The following is a 20,219-nucleotide window of genomic DNA, read 5'->3' on the forward strand; positions in this document are numbered from 1 at the left end:
TTGGTTGTTCTTTTATTGTCTTCTTTGCTGACTTCACTCTCTCTACCTGACGTTTAAATGTTAAATTTCTCAGGTCTCTAATCCTTGGTTCTCAACTCCTCATTCTGCACGCTCTCCCTTGGTGATTTCAACCCCACTCCTGGCTTCAATTACTATAAATCTGCCAAAATTTATACATCTAACCCCTACTGCCATTCTTAGCCCAGAACTGTCTATCTAAAGCATATCTCACATCTCAATTTCTCTCACAGGTACTTCAAGGTCAATTAGTACACAACTGAACTCTTAATCTTGCCCTGATATCCTGTTGCTCCTGACAGAAATGTGGTTCTGACTTGGACACAACCTTCTTTTTCAACATATCCCCATTCAATCTGTCACCAACAGGCAACCTCATTATTTTTCAAATCTGTCCACAGTCCCTGAGCCCCACCTCCACTGCCACTACTGTAGGCTAATCCTTTGGGATGAAATTCAAAATCATTACTCAGCAGCCTGCATGATCTGTCCATCGCGCACCTCTGCAGCTCGGTTTGTGCCCACATCTCTCTTGTTCTCTAAGCAGGGTTTTGCTCGGTTTCTCAACCATTTCAACTTTGTTCTCACTTCAATTCTTTCTCTCCTGCTGTTCCCTGTTCCTGAAAAGCTACTTGTCCAGTTCTTTGCTTGGGTAGCTCTTTTTCATCTTCTAGGCTCGGAGGGGAAAAGGGCACTTCCTTAGGCAGCCTTTCCTAGCCCTGGGCTAGGTTAGCTTTCATTCGAGTGCTGTCATTCCATCTAATGTTGGCACACTGTTAAATATAGCTGTGAGATGATCTGTTCAACTGTAAGCTCCTTGGGGTTTCATGTCTGCCCTGTTTTCTAGGGTTTCCAGCTTGTAGCTGTGTGCCTGACTCATAATAGGTGTTCCATAAATGCTTGTTGAATGAAAGAATGATGATGGAGGTGGTATTCCAACTCGGGACTGCCTCAACGCCCGGCGCTGTCTCCTCTGCTACTCTGTTTTGGTGTTTTAGAAGAGGCAGATAGTGAGGGCGGCACAGTGCCCACGGCATGCCGCTGGACTAAGCGCTAAGCGGGCTTGGGAAGATGCGCACGCGGGGGGTTTGAGCCAGCCAAGGGGCCAGGCGCCGCCTGGGGGCGCTGCGGCTGCTGCGGGACGCACCAGGCCTAGTCGCCCGCAGGCTCCGCCCGAGGAGCAGCCCAGCCACCCCAGGGCCCAGAGGACCAACCGCTTCGACCCGCGCCCGGGCGGCGGCAGTGTTGGCCGGCGAGGCGAGGAGGGCCGGGCCGCCACGGTGGGGCGAAAAGCCCTGAAATTTCCTCTCAGTTCCTTCCGGTGCGCCTCCCGCTCGCCCTTGCGGAGGCCCTGAGGGCGGATTCAAGGCCCCGCGAGAAGCCATCTGAGGCGGCGACGACTGTCCTCAGCCCCACGGGAACGGCGCGGACGCAGCGTCCCTCTCCCGGACAAGAAAACAGCCATTCTAGAGTAGGTTCCTCCCCTTTCCTTGTTTTTTCCCCTTTCCCGTGCCCATGGCTGACGCGAGCTGCTTTTGGACGTGGGTCACGGACTTGACTCTGGACAGACGTGGGTTCTGTTTCTGAAAGGCGTAAAACCTCAGACATGTCCTGCAACCTCCTGGTCTCCGTTTTTGCCTCTATAAAGTGGGCATAACAAGGTCTGACTCACTGACCTGGGGTCTCAGGTGTGGCGCCCAAACCAGCACTTATCAGCATTTCCTGTAACTTTACTAAAACGCATATTTTCTGGCCCCACTACAGCTCATTGAATCAGAAACTCAGTGGTGGCATTCAGCGATTTGTATTTGAACAAGCCCCAGGTGATTTTGATACAAGCTAAATTTTGAGAACCACTATATAATAGAGACCAATCAGATGAAATAAATCAAACCATTATATAGTAAAGAACCTGGCTCAATAAATAGTAGTTGTGGTTATTATTATTTCAGGAATAGACAGGCATTCATTGGCACAGAAATTGAAGGTTAAGCAAATGCTTCTTTCCTTTTCTTTTTCTTTTTTTGAAACAGTGTTTTTCACACTTGTTGCCCAGGCAAGAGTGCAATGGCATGATCTGGGCTCACCGCAACCTCTGCCTCCTGGGTTCAGCCTCCTGTCTCAAGCCCCCCGAGTAGCTGAGATTACAGGCATGTACGACCACGTTTGGCTAATTTTGTATTTTTAGTAGAGACGGAGTTTCTCCATGTTTGTCAGGCTGGTCTCGAACTCCTCACATCAGTTGATCTGCCCGACTCGGCCTCCCAAAGTGCTGGGATTACACGCATGAGCCACTGTGCCCCACCCTTTTCTTTTCTTTCATGCAGGTCAGTATAGTCTTGCTTTAAAAAACTGAAAACAAAATAAATATCCATATGATTTGGATATTTATCCCCTCCAAATCTCATGTTAAAATAGATTCCCCAGTGTTGGAGGTAGGGCTTGGTGCGAGGTGTTTGGATTATGGGGGTGGATCCCTCATGAATGGCTTGGTGCTTTCCTGGCAGAGTGAACTCTACCTCTGAGCTCATGAAAGATCTGATTGTTTAAGAGTAGACACCTCCCCTTTCTCTCTATTGTTCCCTCTCTTAAACCATGTGACACACTGGCTCCCCTTCCCCTTCCACCATGATTGTAAGCTTGGTCTCACCAGAAGCTGAGCAGATGCTGGTGCCATGCTTGTACAGCCTGCAGAATTGTGAGCCAAATAAACCTCTTTTCTTTATAAATTATGCAGTCTCAGGTATTCCTTTAGAGCAACACAAACAGCCTAACACGAACATTTACGAAAGAATGCCTCTCCAACAACAAAATAGGTGTGTAACAGTAGCTTCTCACAGATAAACTTAACATTTCTTTTTGACATACATCTTCTTGTCTTTTGACTTCTTTGAAAAGCAGAACATGGTTAATGATAAAGGTTTTATAATTTTAATTATTTTAATTCAAATTTCAGTTTTCATATACTGCAGTTATTTTTAATTTGAAAACTATAATGGTTGACCATGAAAAATTAATCTTGTGTGGGTGAAAGGTACAGATTTATTTCTAGACAAATCCAGTTTCATTGCCATGTCAGATTTTATTGATAATCTTTTCCTTCTTATTCATTGCAGAAGCTTCAAAAAGGACACACTAGATTTAATTAGAAATGTTAAGATTGCCCAAAAAAGGATTACCTAGACTTGAGCAAGTTCAAGATGAAGACACCTACCTGGAAAATTTAGCAATACAAAGAAACGCATCTGCTTTTTTTGAAAAATATGATCGGAGTGAAATACAAGAGTTACTAACTACTGCACTAGTTAGCTGGTTGTCTGCCAAAGAAGATGTGCGCTCTCAAGTGGAACTCCCATGTGGAATTATGAGTCAAATGAATAACGTAGGCTTCTCCACTGCAATCCTACTGACTCCCGTGGACCCTACTGCCCTCTTAGACTATAGAGAGGTCCATCAAATGATAAGAGAGTTGGCTATTGGAATTTATTGCCTAAATCAAATCCCTTCCATCAGTTTAGAAGCTAATTATGATCAGAGTTCTTCTTGTCAATTACCTCCAGCTTATTATGATACCAGAATTGGGCAAATTCTGATCAATATTGACTACATGCTGAAAGCACTATGGCATGGAATATATATGCCCAAAGAAAAACGAGCTAGATTCTCTGAATTGTGGCGTGCCATCATGGACATTGATCCTGATGGAAAACCTCAAACAAATAAAGACATTTTTTCAGAGTTTAGTTCAGCAGGTAAGAGAATTTAACACTTCTTAAATTTTTTTTTTTTGGAACAGAGTCTTACTACGTCACCCTGGGTGGTCACGAACCCCTGAGCTCAAGCCATTCACCCACCTAGGCCTCCCAAAGTGCTAGGATTACAGGCATGAGCCGCTGCACCTGGCCACTTCTTAATTATTTTTATTCAATGCCATTTTAAAAATTTTTAAATTTTATTTCGATAGTTTTTGGGGGAACAGGTGGTTTTTGGTTACATGGCTAAGTTCTTTAGTGGTGATTTCTGAGATTTTGGTGCACCCATCACCCAAGCAATGTACACTGTACCCCATGTGTAGTCTTTTATCCCTCATTTTCTTCCTACCTTTCCTCTAGAGTCCCCAAAGTTCATTATATCATTCTTATGCCTTTGCGTCCTCATAGCTTAGCTCCCACTTATAAGGGAGAACATAAAATATTTGGCTTGCCATTCCTGAGTTACTTCACTTAGAATAATGGTCTCCAACCCCATCCATGTTTCTGTGAATGCCATTATTTAATTCATTTTATGGCTGAGTAGTATTTCATGGTATATTTATTTTCTTTCTTTTTTTTTTTTTTTTTTTTTGGAGATGGGGGGGTCTCCCTGTGTTGAACAGGCTGGCCTCGAACCCCTGGCCTCATACGATCATCCCATCTTGACTTCCTAGAGTGCTAGGATTACAGACATGTGCCACTGCACCTGGCCACCACGTTTTCTTTATCTACTCATTGGTTGATGGGCCTTTAGACTGGTTCCATGTTTTTGCAATTGTGAATTGTGCTGCTATAAACATGCATGTGCAAGTGTCTTTTTCATATAGTGACTTCTTTTCCTCTGGGTAGATACCTGGTAGTGGGATTGCTGGATCAAATGGTAGTTCTACATTTAGTTCTTTAAAGAATCTCTATACTGTTTTCCATAGTGGTTGTACTAGTTTACATTACAATCCCACCAGCAGTGTAAGTATTCCCTTTTCACCACATCCATGCCAACATGTATTATTTTTTGATTTTTAAATTATGGCCATTCTTGCGGGAGTAAGATGGTATCTCAGTGTGGTTTGATTTGCATTTCTCTGATAATTAGTGATGTTGAGCATTTTTCATATGTTTGTTGGCCTTTTGTATATCTTCATTTGAGAATTGTCTATTCATGGCTTTTGCCCACTTTTTGATGGGATTGTTTGTTTTTTTCTTGCTAATTTGTTTGAGTTCCTGGTAGATTCTGGATATTAGTCCTTTGTTGGAAGCATAATTTGCAAATATTTTCTCCTACTCTGTGGGTTGTCTGTTTACTGATTGTTTCTTTTGCTGTTTAGAAGCTTTTTAGTTTAATTAGGTCACATCTATTTACGTTTGTTTTTGTTGCATTTGCTTTTGGGTTCTTGGTCATGAACTGTTTGCCTAAGCCAATGTCTAGAAGGGTTTGTCCGAGTTATCTTCTACAATTTTTATGGTTTCAGGTCTTAGATTTAGTTCTTGATCCACCTCAAGTTGATTTTTATATAAGGTGAGAGATGAGGATCCAGTTTCATGTGGCTTGCCAATTATCCCAGCACCATTTGTTGAATAAGGGTGCCCTTTCCCCACTTTATGTTTGTGTTTGCTTTGTCAAAGATCAGTTGCCCATAAGTACTTGGTTTTATTTCCGGGTTCTCTATTCTGTTCCATTGGTCTCTGTGCCTATTTTTATACCAGTACCATGCTGTTTTGGTAACTATAGCCTTGTAGTATAGTTTGAAGTCAGATAATGTGATGCTTCCAGATTTGTTCTTTTTGCTTAGTCTTGCTTTAGCTATCTGGGCTCATTTTGGTTCTATATGACATTTAAGATTATTTTTTCTAGTTCTGTGAGGAATGATGATAGTATTTCTATGAGAATTGCATTGAATCTGTAGATTGCTTTTGGCAGTATGGTCATTTTCACAATATTGATTCTACCCATCCATGAGCATGGGATGTGTTTTCATTTGTTTGTGTCATCAATGATTTCTTTCAGCAGTGTTTTGTAGTTTTCCTTGTAGAAATTATTCACCTCCTTGATTAGGTATATTCCTAAGTATTTTATTTTATGTTATTTTATTTAACTTTATTTAATTTTGTTTTTTGCAACTGTTGTAAAAGGGATTGAGTTCTTGATTTGAGTCTCATCTTGTTTGTTGTTGGTGTATAGCAGCGCTACTGATTTGTGTTCATTGATTTTGTATGCTGAAACTTTACTAAATTCCTTTATGGCATCTAAGAGGTTTTTAGATGAATCCTTAGGGTTTTCTAGGCATATGATCTTATCATTGGCAAAAAGCCACAGTTTGACTTCCTCTTTACCAAATTGGATGTCTGTTATTTATTTCTCTTGTCTGATTCCTCTGGCTAGGACTTCCAGTACTATGTTGAATAGAAGTGGTGAGAGTGGGTATCCTTGTCTTGTTCCAGTTCTTAAGGGAAATGCTTTCAGTGTTTTCCTGTTCAGTACAATGTTGGCCGTGGGTTTGTTATAGAGGACTTTTATTACCTTAAGATATGTCCCTTCTATGGCCATTTCGTTGAGGGTTTTAATCATAAAGCAATGCTGGATTTTGTCAAATGCTTTTTCTGCATCTATTGAGATGATTTTTGTTTTTGATTCTGTCTGTATGATGTATCACATATATTGACTTGCATATGTTAAACCATCTCTTCATCCCTGGCATGAAACCCACTTGATCATGGTGTATTATCTTTCTGATATGCTGTCAGATTCCGTTAGTATTTTCTTGAGGATTTTTGCATCCATGTTCATCATGGATATTGGTCTGTAGTTTTCTTTTTTTGTTATGTCCTTTCCTGGTTTGGATATTAGGGTGATACTGGCTTCATAGAATAATGTAGGGAGAATTCCCTCTTTATCTTTTGGAATAGTTTCAGTAAGAATGATACCAGTTCTTCTTTGAATGTCTGATAGAATGCAGCTGTGAATCCATCTGGTCCTGGACTGTTTTGTTGTTGGCAATTTTTTATTGTTTCAAGCTCTCTACTTGTTATTGGTCTGTTCACAGTTTCTGTTTCTTCCTATTTAATCTAGGAGGGTTGTATATTTCCAGGAATTTATCCATCTCCTCTAGATTTTCTAGTTTGTGCACATAAAGGTGTTTATAGTAACCTTGAATGATCTTTTGTATTTTGTGGTATCGGTTGTAATGACTCCTGTTTCATTTCTAGTTGAGCTTATTTGGATCTTCTCTCTCTTTTCTTGGTTAATCTAGTTAATGGTGTATCAATTTTATCTTTTCAAAAAACCAGCTGTTTGTTTCATTTATCTTTCACATTGTTTTCTTCTTTCAATTTCATCAAGTTCTGCTCTAATCTTTGTTATTTCTTTTCTTCTGCTTGGTTTGGGTTTGGTTTGTTCCTGTTTCTCTAGTTCCTTGAGGTGTGACCTTAGATTGTCTATTTGTGTTCTTTCAGACTTTTTAATGTAGGCATTTACTGCTATGAACGTTCCTCTTAGCTCCACTTTTGCTGTAATCCCAGAGGTTTTGATATGACTATTATCGTTTGGTTCAAAGATTTTTAAATTTCCATCTTGGTTTCATTGTTGACCCAAAGATCATTCTGGAGCAGATTATTTCATTTCCGTGTGTTTATATAGTTTTGCGGGTTCCTTTTGGAGTTAATTTCCAGTTTATTCCACTGTGGTCTGAGAGGATACTTGATATAATTTTGATTTTCTTAAATTAATTGAGACTTGTTTTGTGACCTATCATATGATCTGTCTTGGAGAATGTTAAGCCATTTTTTAAATTTAAAGGTAATTTATCTGGATCAAGGTGATGCCAAGAGCTTTGTGAAGATCTGAGGTCCATGGAGGTTAAGGATCAGCAAGAGTGGGTGGTAGTTTCCAACAGCGGTAGAGCCTTGACATTTCTGACGAAATTGTGTTTACTTTTGTTTCCCTTTTTACAAATTTACCTGAGGCTCTCATTTGAGAGGACGTGGGACTGATGAGCCATCATTCTGAATGGGCATATGCCAAACTGGTAAAGAAACAACAAGCTCTTTTTAGATTCAGATATCTAGATGGAAACTTTCAGTATAGAAGTCAAATTCTAGAAAGTGATAAAGGTTAGATACATATTGATTAATCATCCACATGTTAAAGCCACAAGAGCCTTTGGATCATCCAGTTAGAGCACCAATAGAGACCTGATCATGGCAGGAAGGAGCACAGGTCCTGTTGTGTAACTAAGGGAAGAGGGCTCTTGCTTACTTGATGACAAAGTTAGCTACATCAAGCCACTTCATGGCCCAGGATCTGGTCTATTTCACACATCTGTGTGTCATATCTGAGGTTGCCACCCTTTATGAGGATTCCCTTGCAATGGTGCACCTGGTAAGGGGATCAGAGACACGTAGGAACATTCTAATCAAGTTGTAGGTGGAAACAGAGAGCACCAAAAGACTAATGCTGTCTGCTTTCTACACCTACATTTTCAGGGGTGATACTCAAAACACTTAACCACCAGCACAGTATTGGCACTGAGCAATCAGAATGGACATCAGCCATAATGCTGGAGCAGGGTCTCAGAGACCTCCTGCTTGTCATATTTACCCTTTTCTGGATCATGGAGCTTTTCAGGTGATCCCTGGGGAGGGAGGTATTCAATGAGCTTGGGGCTGCAGCAATTCAGTTTGCAATTGAGGGTTCAGTATTTTAACAATGTGCTGTTATTGTTGCATATTAGCTAAATATCAGTGCTTTCCTGATATGAAACTTATGTCTTGAGTTTTGTGATTCTACTTTTAAAATATCTCTCAAAATCATCTACTTTGGCTTATCTCTACTGCAACACTGTAGTACAGAACACCCTTTTCCACTGCAACAGCATTCTGACTGCTCTCTGCCTCAAACCTTTTTAAAATTGTTCATAAATGAGGCTGGGAACCTTAACAAATCCAGTCACTCTGCTATCATGTGCCTGGGGATAGTGCTGGGTGTGTTTACAATAGAGTGCTTAATACTGTTGGCTCCTGGCCAATCAAAGATGAGCATCAAAACCATGCATGGTGGAAGGTATCTTTATTCCCAGCTACTCAGGAGGCTGAGGCAGGAGAATTACTTGAGGCCAAGAGTTCGAGGCTGTAGTGTGTTATGTTTGCACCTGTGAATAACCACCACTCTGCAGCCTGGGAAACATAGTGAGACCCCCATCTTTTAGGAAAAAAAAAAGAAAAAAAGATGAGCATTACACCTAGTAGAAATATTTTTTTCTCTCTCCACTGCACATTGGGTGTCTGCTTCAGAAACTTCAACAATGTGTGGTGCAAGCAATGGTAAATGACCACCAGCATACATACTAGACCTACTGAAGTAGTTTGTAGGGGGAATCTCACGGTGGCGGTAGCAGGAATAGGCACAAGTTTCCCCATCATGCACCACACCTGGAGCACCACTGTGAAATCCTACAGGGCCAATGGTCAGACTCTAAGAAAGGGACCTGAACCATTGGGCTACAGGGCTTTTATGCTACATGATTAAAGAAGCATCAGGTCAGAGGACAGGATACAATAGCAAGATGTTTTAGCCTAGGTTACACTCCAAATTGCATCAGAAACAAGGACATGAGTCAAGTTAGTTTTTGAGAAATGATTCCAAGGAACAGGAGTGAGGGACAGGGAAAGTGAATAGAAAAGGAGGGAGCATCAACCCAAGAATGTGCTGTTGAGCTTTTTCACCACTTGGGCAATTGGAATTTATTTTGCTGGGACATTCTGAGGAGTCATATAGAATACACTGCAGAATTGCCAGCCTAAGGGATGTGCTATGGTCTGAATGTTTATGTCTCCCCAAAATTCAAATGTTGAAACCTAATCACCAATGGCATTAGGACATGGGACCATTGGAGGGTGATTAGTTCATAAAGGCAGACCCCTCATGAATGGGATTAATGCCCTTATAAAAGAGGCCCCAGAGAGCTGCCTTGTCCCTCCCACCCTGTACGGATACAGCAAGAAGGTACCGTCTATGAACCAGGGAATGGGTCCTCATCAGACACCACATCTAACTTGATCTTGGATATCCCAGCCTTTACAGCTGTGAGAAATAATTTTCTATTCTTTATAAACTACCCAGTCTGTGCTTTTTTCTTATAGTAGCTCTAAATGATTAAGACAGGATAGATGAGGGAAAAGTGTATCCACTGGCTGCTGTCTCTCATTAGCCAAAGTTTGAATGGAGGGTTAACTCGCTCATGCTTTCAGATTTGTTCCTACACCAGAATGGCTGGATGGGTTCCATCAGGAGTCTAACAGCAGTGGCAGAGAAGCCTCAGGGCAAAAATAATCCTGTGGTGCACTTGAGGCAAGGTACAGTCAGGTCAAGTCTGTATGGAGCAAAAACTACAGTTTAAAAATGTGGTCTGAAAGGATGTGAGGTAGGGAACAAAAGGTGTCTGATACACAGTGTGACTCATGGAAACTTGGCTGCAGCCCTTTCTTCCAAGCTTAGTGTTAGAGATTGAGGGAGTGTACCACCTCTCCCCTGGCATGATCAGAGAGCTGGTGTCCAAGCTTTGTAATTGCAGGTACATGGTGTCAAGCTAGCAGCAGTGTAAGTTGTTACATCACCATTCACGTTTGGGAAAACAGCAGCTCCTCTGTTGGCATGACTGGGAAACTGTGTTCACACCTTGGAACTGACCATGTGATTACCTTAAACACTGTGCTACAGTGGATTTCCAAGGAATTGTGCAGAAAGCCAACTCTTTTTCAGAGGGCAGACTGCTGGGAATCCGTCTTGGCCAAGTTAACCTTTATCTCTCACATAGCTTTGCACTCTACAAACCACCAGCAACATCATTCTTTAAAAACAGTAGCAATAGTAGAGAATAGAGCACACCAAAAATCTGGCCATGTTACCCAGTTTTCTCAGCAGGCATTTTAGTTAGGGTGGATCCCTTCATCTAATTCATAAATTCTTAGAAGAGCTCTTTCCGGAAGGCTAGGAGGATGGAAGGAAAGAAGAAAACATCTCATGATAGCAAAATAGGAGAAGGGAACTTTTAATAGAAATATTGAGAAAAAATGGGAACTTATTTATTATCACAAGCGAGTAATGTGAGTTGGGTTGTTTTTTTCTCTGTTCATTCCCTGTCCTTTATCTGGAATGCCTTCTTCCTGTTCACCCCACACCACTCGTCCACATTCTTCCTAGGGTTATTGCTACTCATTTTTTGAGACTTGATTCAGATACCGCCTCCTCTATTTGGACTCTTATCTGTGCACAGAAAAATACTTTGTATTTTGAATTGAAATTATTGGCTTCATTTCTTTCTTCCTTATTAGACATTAAGCTCCTTCTTGAGAGCACAGAAAATTGTGTCTTTTTTGGTTTGATTTTAAATTCTCAGCACCTTATACAGTGCATGACTTATAGTAAACTTTCAATACATACAGAAATTAAATGGGTAATAATAGAATATAAGGGAATTGGTTGGGCACAGTGGCTCACACTTGTAATTCTAACACTTGAGGAGGCCGAGGTAGGTGGTTCGCTTTAGCTCAGGAGTTCGAGACCAGGCTCTACAAAATATACAAAAATTAGCCAGGCATGGTGGTGCACGCCTGTAGCCCCAGATGCTCAGGAGGCTGAGGTGGGAAGATCACTTGAGCCCAGGAGGTTGAGGCTGCTGCAGTGAGCCAAGATCATACCACTACACTCCAGCCTGGGTGACAGAGACCCTGTCTCAAAAAAAAAAAAAAAAAAAAAAAAAAAATAGAGGTTAAAGCTGTGGAAACTTTTGTTTCCCCTCATTCCCCTCATCCTCCAAATTTCATTTGATCCAATTTTTTATTAAATTCTTTTTTATTATTTACTTTCCTATGACTGTACATATTCCTTCCAGCTAATTTACATAATGTGCACTTTGTTTTTTGAATTTTTTTTTTAAAGGGACAAGCTCTTACTCTGTCACCCAGGCTTGAATGCAGTGGCATGATCTCAGCTCATTGCAGCCTCAGACTCCTGGGCTCAAGTGATCTTCCTGCCTCAGCCTCCTGAGTAACTGGGACTACGGGAACTTGCCACCATGCCCAGCTAATTTTTTTGTTTTTTATTTTTTGTAGAGATAGGTCTTACTATGTCACTATGTTGTCCCGGCTGGGACATTTCCTTTCTTTAATAACTTTCTTTTTCTTTTTTTTTTGCTTCTGGTCCTTGATTCAGGGAACATTATTTTTCATGATATGAACAATCGTGTTTTTTTTTTTTCAAGTAGCTAACTTTTCCATGTACTTACTACTAATTCAGTTCCAGTCTTTCAAAGGGAAATATTGAACTCTTCTTGATAAAAAAAATAGGATATGAAGTTCCATTTTTTCCTTAGAGATGTCTCTCTTGATAACTTCATCCTCTTCCTTTTGTCAGAACTCATTGCTTTAAGCCCACTTCACCTTCCTTTAGCACCCCTCCCTGCCCCTGGCCCAGTAATTCCAGTGCTTCTTTCATCTGAGAGGCTCTCCTCACCTGCCTGGCGATCCTTGCTGCTTGTTTTCATTTAGGAGTGAGGCAGGAACGCTGGCAGACTTCACCGTAGAGTGATGAGCAGGAACCCCTGACATTCCACTGGGAAGCCTGTCCCCCAGATGTTGTATCTGCAGGTCTGTTTCCTCCAGTATCCTGCTTGGAGGGAGGGCTGTGAGTCTGGGGCCAAAGGAGGGGAAGTGCTGAACTGTGGATATCTTGGTTCAGCACTCAGACTCTCATTTAACTAGTTTTCAGCACAACTGCTCCTCCCAACCCTCAGCTGTGCTTTGTACCCTTTTAGTGAGGAAGAGGAGAAGGGCTGTGCTATCTGGGGAAGATGATCTAGGGATCTCACTACACCTTTTCTTTTAAAAAAATTCTTGCACCATGGCCTGTCCTTCACAGCCTCCACATAATGCTTTCAGTCTCTAAGGCTTCTTGTGGTTTTTGTTGGCTCCCAGCCACCCCAAGCCATGAGGTTTTAGTGCTATCAACAATCCCTCTGGCTTTTTAGACTTCTTTAAACTGCCAGAATCCCTTTCATTTCTTTGTAATTTATCTAACTATTTTGCAGAAAAGAGATGAATTATAGTGGCCATTTTAAAAACCCAAGAGTATTCTGGCCTTTTTAAAAAAAAGATTTGAGAAAGAAAAAAGAAAAAGAAAGGAGGGGACACATTGACATATCATTTACACTTTAGAGCATATATATTACAAACAAACGCCACATTTTCTACAGTCATGTCTTACGACTACAAGCAGTTTTCTCAAGCCTAAATTAAGGGTAACATTGTAGATATAACTATCTTAAAAAGACTATTTGACAAGAAGAAAGTCCTCAATTTCTTTGTAAATGGCAAGAAAATGTAGCACAGGAAATTTGTCATTTTTTGATAGAGTAAAATCAACTTTTAATTCTTATTTATTAAATGATGATTACTTAGCTGGCAGGTTCTTTGTTTATTATGCATGTCTAGCTTCTTATTGGCAAAAAAAAAAAAAAAAAAAAAAAAGAAATTGATAGTACTAGCCTGAAAAAACAAACTATGCTTTTGGCCCAAGTGAGAAGCTGATACCCTGGTTAAAGAAAAATCACGTTTTCTTGTTGTTTCATATTTTCTTGATCAAAGCTGGGACTTATATTGTATCTGTATTCACTTTCCTTAGTAACCTACTCATCTGTCTGCTTTTATCTTACACAGTTTTATTGGCAATGTTAACTTAAGAATCACGAGATTTATAAATTTGGAAACGAGACTCTTTCTTTTTTTGAATTATTTTAAATTTTTGCGGGTACATAGCAGGTATATATATTTATGAGATATTTTCACACAGGCATACAATGCCTAATAATCACATCAGGGTAAATGGAGTATCCTTCACCTCACACATTTATCCTTTCTTTGTGTTACAGACAATCCAATTAGTTTAAAAACTCTTTTAGTGTTTTTAAATGTACAATAAATTATTGACTGTAGTCACCTTGTTGTGTTGTCAAATACTAGATCTTATTCATTCTATCTAACTATATTTTTGTATCCATTAATTATCCCCACTTCCCTCCTGCCCCACCATTCCCTGCCACCTTTCCCAGCTTCTGGTAACCATCTCTATTTCCATGAGGTCAATTGTTTTAATTTTTAGTTTCCACAAATAAGTGAGAATATGCAAAGTTTGTCTTTCTGTGCATGGCTTATTTCATTTAACATAATGTCCTCCAGTTTCATCAAAGTTGTTGCAAATGACAGAATCTCATGGCTGAATAGTACTCCATTGTGTATATGTACCACTTTTTCTTTATCCATTCATCTGTTGATGGACACTTAGGTTGCTTCCAAATCTTGATTATTACGAACAGTGCTGCAACAAACGTGGGAGTGCAGATACCCTTTGATATTCCGATTTCCTTTCTTTTGCGTTTATACCCAGCAGTGGGATTGCTGTATCATACGGTAGCTATATTTTTAGTTTTTTGAGAAACCTCCAAACTGTTCTCCACAGTGGCTGTACTAGTTTACATTCCCACCAACAGTGTACTAGGGTTCCCTTTTCTCCACATCCTGCCAGCATTCATTTTTGCCTGTCTTTTGGATAAAGGCCATTTTAACTGGGGTAAGATGATATCTTATTATAGTTTTGATTTGCATTTCTCTGATGATCAGAGATGTTGAACACCTTTTCATATGCCTGTTTGACATGTGTATGTCTCCTTTTGAGAAAAGTCTATTCAGATCTTTTGCCTATTTTTAAATCAGATTAGAATTTTTTCCTGTAGAATTGTTTGACCTCCTTATATAGTCTGGTTATTAAGCCCTTGTTGGATAGATAGTTTGCAAATATTTTCTCCCATTCTGTGGGTTGTCTCTTCACTTTGTTGATTGTTTCCTTTGCTATGTAGAAGCTTTTTAAGTTGATGTGATCCCATTTGTCCATTTTTGCTTGGGTTGCAGAATGTGCTTGTGAGGTATTACTCAACAAATCTTTGTCCAGACTGATATCCTGGAAAGTTTACCCAATTTTTTTTTAGTAGTTTTGTAGTTTGAGGTCTTAGATTTAAGTATTTAATCCATTTTGATTTGATGTTTGTATATGGTGAGAGATAGGGGTCTAGTTTTATTCTTCTATACGTGGATATCCAGTTTTCCCAGCGCCATTTATTGAAGAGACTGTTCTTTCCCCAGCATATGTTCTTGGCACCTTTGTTGAAAATGAGTTCATTGTATAAGTATGGATTTGTTTCTGAGTTCTCTGACCTCCTTTGGTCTATGCATCTGTTTTTATGCCAGTACGATGCAGTTTGGGTGACTATCACTCTGCAATATACTTTGAAGTCAGGTAATGTAATTCCTCCAGTTTTGTTCTTTTTGCTCAGGATGACTGGCTATTCTGGATCTTTCGTGGTTTCATATATATATTTAGGATTTTTTTTCTATTTCTATGAAGAACAGTGACTGCTATTTTGATATGGATTGCAGTGAATCTGTATATTTCTTATAAAGGGTTACAGTCTTCAAGCTGGCCATTCTGACAGGCATTTCGAGGAAGAGAGGAGCAAGACAGGAATTTAAGCTGAACTGTTTGGCCAAGTATACATATTCAGGTATAGATATGTAACAAGTTATAGGAAGAGCTATGAACATTCATGAAGTGGGTTCTAACATGCGTATTGAACAAACATGCACGTTACATATGATCCATGTTCACTTTGGGGTGGAGACTTAACATATAAATGCATTACAATTAGGCCCTTATTATACGTCAGAAAGTGAAGCAGGGACTTGAAGGCATTCACGTGTACAGCCTCTGTAAACAGGCCAGAACCACATCGTGGTCAGTAGTCTTATGAGGAGAAAGTTACTGAAATCAGTCTCTTGTCCAGTCAAAGCTCTAATTACGGCGTGGGGGACAGGAAGATCAGTTATTCAGCATCTGTTGGTGAGCGGGCCGTAATTCTTTTAAAATTGCTTATCTTGAGGACAGTGTTTGTTTAACTGTTAGAGAAAAAAGAAAAACCTTGTGGCAGTTAGAACATAGTTTATTCTTTAAGTAGAGGGGTTTGTGACTTCACCATTGCCTGGCACGGCCCTAGGTTTTCTTTATAGTTTGGTATCTTATTGCCACAAAGAGTCTGTTCTGTCAGTCTTATGATCTGTATTTTAACATTAATGCTGGTCAGTTATTGTGTCTAAACCACAAAAGGAAAGGGGTATAATGAGGCATGTCTGACCTCCCATCCCATCATGGCCAAGAACTTAGTTTTTAAGGTTTCTCTGGGGTTCCCTTGCCCAAAACGGGTCTGTTCAGTCAGTTGTAGGGGGTGCTTAGAATTATATATTTGGTTTACAGCATCTAATTTTTCCTTTACTGTCGTGATAGTAGGATTTCACGATAAAATCCTGTGTTCAATCTTCTGTATTTATCCAGAAGCCAAATATGAAATTTTCACTATCTAAAATTTTCCTTTTTTATCATGAAGGTTTGACTGATATTACAAAGGATCCAGACTTTAATGAAATCTATGATGAAGACGTGAATGAAGATCCAACATATGATCCCAATAGCCCTGAAGAAACAGCTGTATTTATGAAATATGCTGAAAATATTATGCTAAAGTTAACATTCAGTACCACACAAATTCAACAGTATGAAAATGTCTTTATATTTGAAACAGGCTATTGGCTTACTAATGCTATAAAATATAACCAGGATTATCTTGATATCTGTACCTACCAGAGACTACAGCAAAGATTATATCTTCAAAAAAAGATTATTCAAAAACACTTTGAGAAGAAAAAAGATATCAGAAGAGGGATAGGATACCTAAAGTTAATATGTTTTCTGATTCCATTTCTACTGAGTTTAAAGAAGAAAATGAAAGTTCCATATTTAAGTAGTCTGCTTCAGCCTTTTTCAGGTAAGAGTATCACCACAAATCAAATATAAAATATAGGTATATATTAAATATATGTTTAAATGCAATTTTGTTTCTAGTATATGGGTGCAGGCAGTAACCTACCTATAACCTGTTAGAGAAAACAAACAATTTAATGTCTCTAATGTAATTAAAAACACTCAGTGTATGTATATAGTACTTTGTATATATTTATACCAATTATAAGGGCTACTGAAAGATTTAAAGTAAGTTAAAATAAGTTCTGTATGAATAGGGAAATATGCCATATCCATGATGGGAAAACACTGTGAATGTATCATATCTCATTCAAATTACTCTATAAATTCAGTGTACTTCTATTCAAAATCCTGATCATATTTTTCATTGAAGTATACAACACTTACTCTAAAATTAATATAGAGCAGCAAGGGGTTATTAATGGTCTTTCATTTCTGAAAAATAGATTGAAACATATTACAACTACAGTAATTAAATGAGGGCAGTATTGGCACTTTAATAAACAAATAGAGCAATGTAAGAGAATAGAGAACTGAAACAGGCCATGATTAATGGAATTTGATGGGACTTCAGTATAAACTCTTCATTCAACACTGATTAGCACACAATTTATACATTTTCATTGCTTTCCAAGCATGTAGGCTTATTATAATGGGCTTTCTATTCAGATGGCAAATTTTCAGCAGAAATTTTGCAAATCCTTTAGTGAAAGTTTGTATCATGATAATTCAGGTGCTGTGTTTTAGTGAAAGTTTGTATCATGAGAATTCAATATCTGTGAACTATTAGAAATGGAATTATGACAGGGCATGGCTCTTGGGTGGTGGGGAGCATGTGTAGTAGGAGGGACTTGCTTAAAGAGAATGTTAGCTATATCTGCAATATCTTATTACTTAAACTATGGGAAGCAAATATGACTAATGTTAATAGTTAATTCTAGGTGTTGAGATCAGGGTCTATAGTGTATATTATTATTTGTACTTTTCTTTACCTTTTATATTTCTCAAAATACATTATGTCCCTTATGTTGATTAAACCATATTCTACTAACCAGTCAAAATATTGAAAAAACCTAGTCTTTGCTGGAATTTGAGAAAAGAAATTTTTTTTGAGGCAGAGTCTTGCTCTGTCGCACAGGCTGGAGTGCAGTGGCACGATCTCGACTCACTGCAACCTCCACCTCCCGGGTTCAAGCGATTCTCCTGTCTCAGCCTCCCAAGTAGCTGGGATTACAGCCACCCGCCACCATGCCCAGCTAATTTTTCTGTTTTTAGTAGAGACAAGGTTTCACTATGTTGGCCAAGCTGGTCTCGGACTCCTGACCTCAGGTGATCCACCCGCCTCGGCCTCCCAGAGTGCTGGGATTACAGGCATGAGCCGCCGCGCCCGGGAGAGAAAATTATTTTTAAAAATAAGTTATCTGTGTAGTTTCATTACTTTCCAGAAATATGGGATGGTTATTTTTGTATGTGAGATATACTCATCTGCTTCTTTATAATGTCTCCTTTTACCTAAACTAGCTGAGATAAGTTTTTGTATATTAAACAAAGATTCTCTTAGGCACAGAGTTTCTGGTCCTTTCTTATAATTGGGAGTAAGATACTAATCTTGAGCTCACTTACAATAAATCAAGAACTGGAACAATGTTTTGAGCATACTTTTGAAATGTCTGTACAATAAAACTACAGAAAGTGCTCAAAATATAAATATATTGTATATATACATACATATATATGTATATATTTGAGATATATATGTATATATTTGAGAGAGAGCTATATATAATATATAAACAGTAATTAACTGAGGGCAGTATTGGCACTGTAATATATGTATTTGAGACAGGGTGTCACTCTGTCACCCAGCCGGAGTGGAGTGGCATGATCTCAGCTCACTGCAGGTTTTACCTCCTGGGCTCAAGCGATCCTCTCACCTCAGCCTCCCAAGTAACTGGGATTACATGCGTGTGCCACCATATCCAGCTAGTTTTTGTGTTTTTAGTAGAGACGGGGTTTCACCATGTTGCCCAGACTGGTCTTGAACTTCTAGGCTCAAGCGATCCGCTCTCCTCAGCCTCTCAAAATGCTGGGATTATAGGCATGAGGCACTGTGCATGCTCAAAAATATATTTTAATGTTAAACTATTTATATACATTAACAGCATAAATAATTTTATGCACTGTAATTGCCAAGATTTTAATTTCATCTGGAATTTTCTTACTTTGTTTACGTGAATGAGAAGCTAGATCTCTTAAAATATGACTTTATGTGCTGTTCACTTTTTAAATAAAAATTTGTTTTCATTTTTGGAGATGACAAGGTCAAGACAGAGCGAGAATTGCCTCCATTTATTTATGGAAGAGATTTTAAATGCCAGAATTTTCACTACAAAGAGAATCAATATTTTCATGTTCATGGAGGAATTGAATTTGATATCAGCACCCCTTCAATTGAGAATGCCTTGGAAGATTTTCAGGTTTAAATGATCATTCCTTAGACAATTTATCATTTCACAACTCTTTTATCCTATTCTCCAACCAAAAAGAGCCTCTGTTGGTACAGGCACTCGACAGCTCTCCAAATGATTATTCTCATAACTCAATAATTTTTTCATACATTATTTTAACATCAATGAATTAAGTGCAGATATATGTAAGGTATTGTGTTGGATATCTGAGATAAAATTATAAATAAGCTAGGTACATCTATCATCCTCACAGAATTTAAAGACTTCTAATGGACTATATTTGTCCCAGAATAGGTAACCAAAGAGTGCAGTAGAAATCTCTGGACACTCAGTACACATTCTTCCATTGTCCTCAAAGAATCAGGATTAGAACAGAGATCCTTTAAAATTTTGGAACAGTAATTCTTCACCTGGAATTTAGTATAAAAATTCTACATTTCAATTGTTATTGCTTTTCTACCTTCTGTATACTATATGTCTTTCCTTTTGTATTTTTTCCTCATTCTCAAAGTAAGGATTAGATATATTCAGCTGCTATCTGGGTCTTCTGGAATAGTAAATTTAAAATTTGTCATTTACATGTATACTCTTTCATACAAAGAATTCTTATAATTGTTTAGATGTGTCTAAGGATATGTCTTTAGTAACATAACTCATATTTTAGAAAAATTTAGAAAAAATACGAGATTGTGCTGCTAATACATTTATAGAAGATTCAGGATATAAAGAATATTACTCAATACCAGTCATGGAATTTCATGGAAAAAGGTAAGGAGCTTTCACTAATTACTGACATTAACTACAATTTATTGCAAGTTAGTAGAGAACAAAGAAAATGACAAAATGCAAAGGTTAATTTAAACCTTTACAATGGCGATTCCACAACAATAACCACCATGAATGACTTATGGACTCAACAAAATATTAAATGTTATAGTTATTACTTCATGTATTTGATATAGTCTGTGTAACAATCCTTAGAGCTTGTAATTAGTTCTTATAATTAACAGAGTGGTTAAATAGGGGTAGAGATGGGGATCAAATCTCAGCCTATTTGTCTTTTAT

The 20,219-nt window shown here is 38.8% G+C and overlaps 1 protein-coding gene across 13 annotated transcripts in view; it reads left to right on the plus strand.

Annotated features, from left to right (window-relative positions):
• The first annotated feature begins 947 nt into the window (after positions 1 to 947).
• The window catches only part of ANKAR (ankyrin and armadillo repeat containing), an 81,913-nt gene continuing 62,641 nt past the window's right edge, over positions 948 to 20,219 (plus strand). For 10 of the 13 annotated variants that reach the window (XM_054679994.2, XM_054679995.2, XM_063791331.1 and 7 more), the window contains exons 1-5: positions 948 to 1,489; positions 3,135 to 3,770; positions 16,253 to 16,690; positions 19,000 to 19,163; positions 19,819 to 19,922. In XM_054679994.2, coding sequence (XP_054535969.1) covers positions 3,170 to 3,770; positions 16,253 to 16,690; positions 19,000 to 19,163; positions 19,819 to 19,922 — 1,307 coding nt within the window. In that variant the 5' untranslated portion in view covers positions 948 to 1,489; positions 3,135 to 3,169. Of the gene's footprint in view, positions 1,490 to 2,254; positions 2,346 to 3,134; positions 3,771 to 16,252; positions 16,691 to 18,999; positions 19,164 to 19,818; positions 19,923 to 20,219 lie in introns of those variants that run through there. The other 3 variants (XM_063791334.1, XM_063791335.1, XM_063791329.1) reach the window with 2 other exon arrangements.

The sequence above is a fragment of the Pan troglodytes genome, chromosome 13, assembly GCF_028858775.2.
Source record: "Pan troglodytes isolate AG18354 chromosome 13, NHGRI_mPanTro3-v2.0_pri, whole genome shotgun sequence".
Taxonomy (NCBI): domain Eukaryota; kingdom Metazoa; phylum Chordata; class Mammalia; order Primates; family Hominidae; genus Pan; species Pan troglodytes.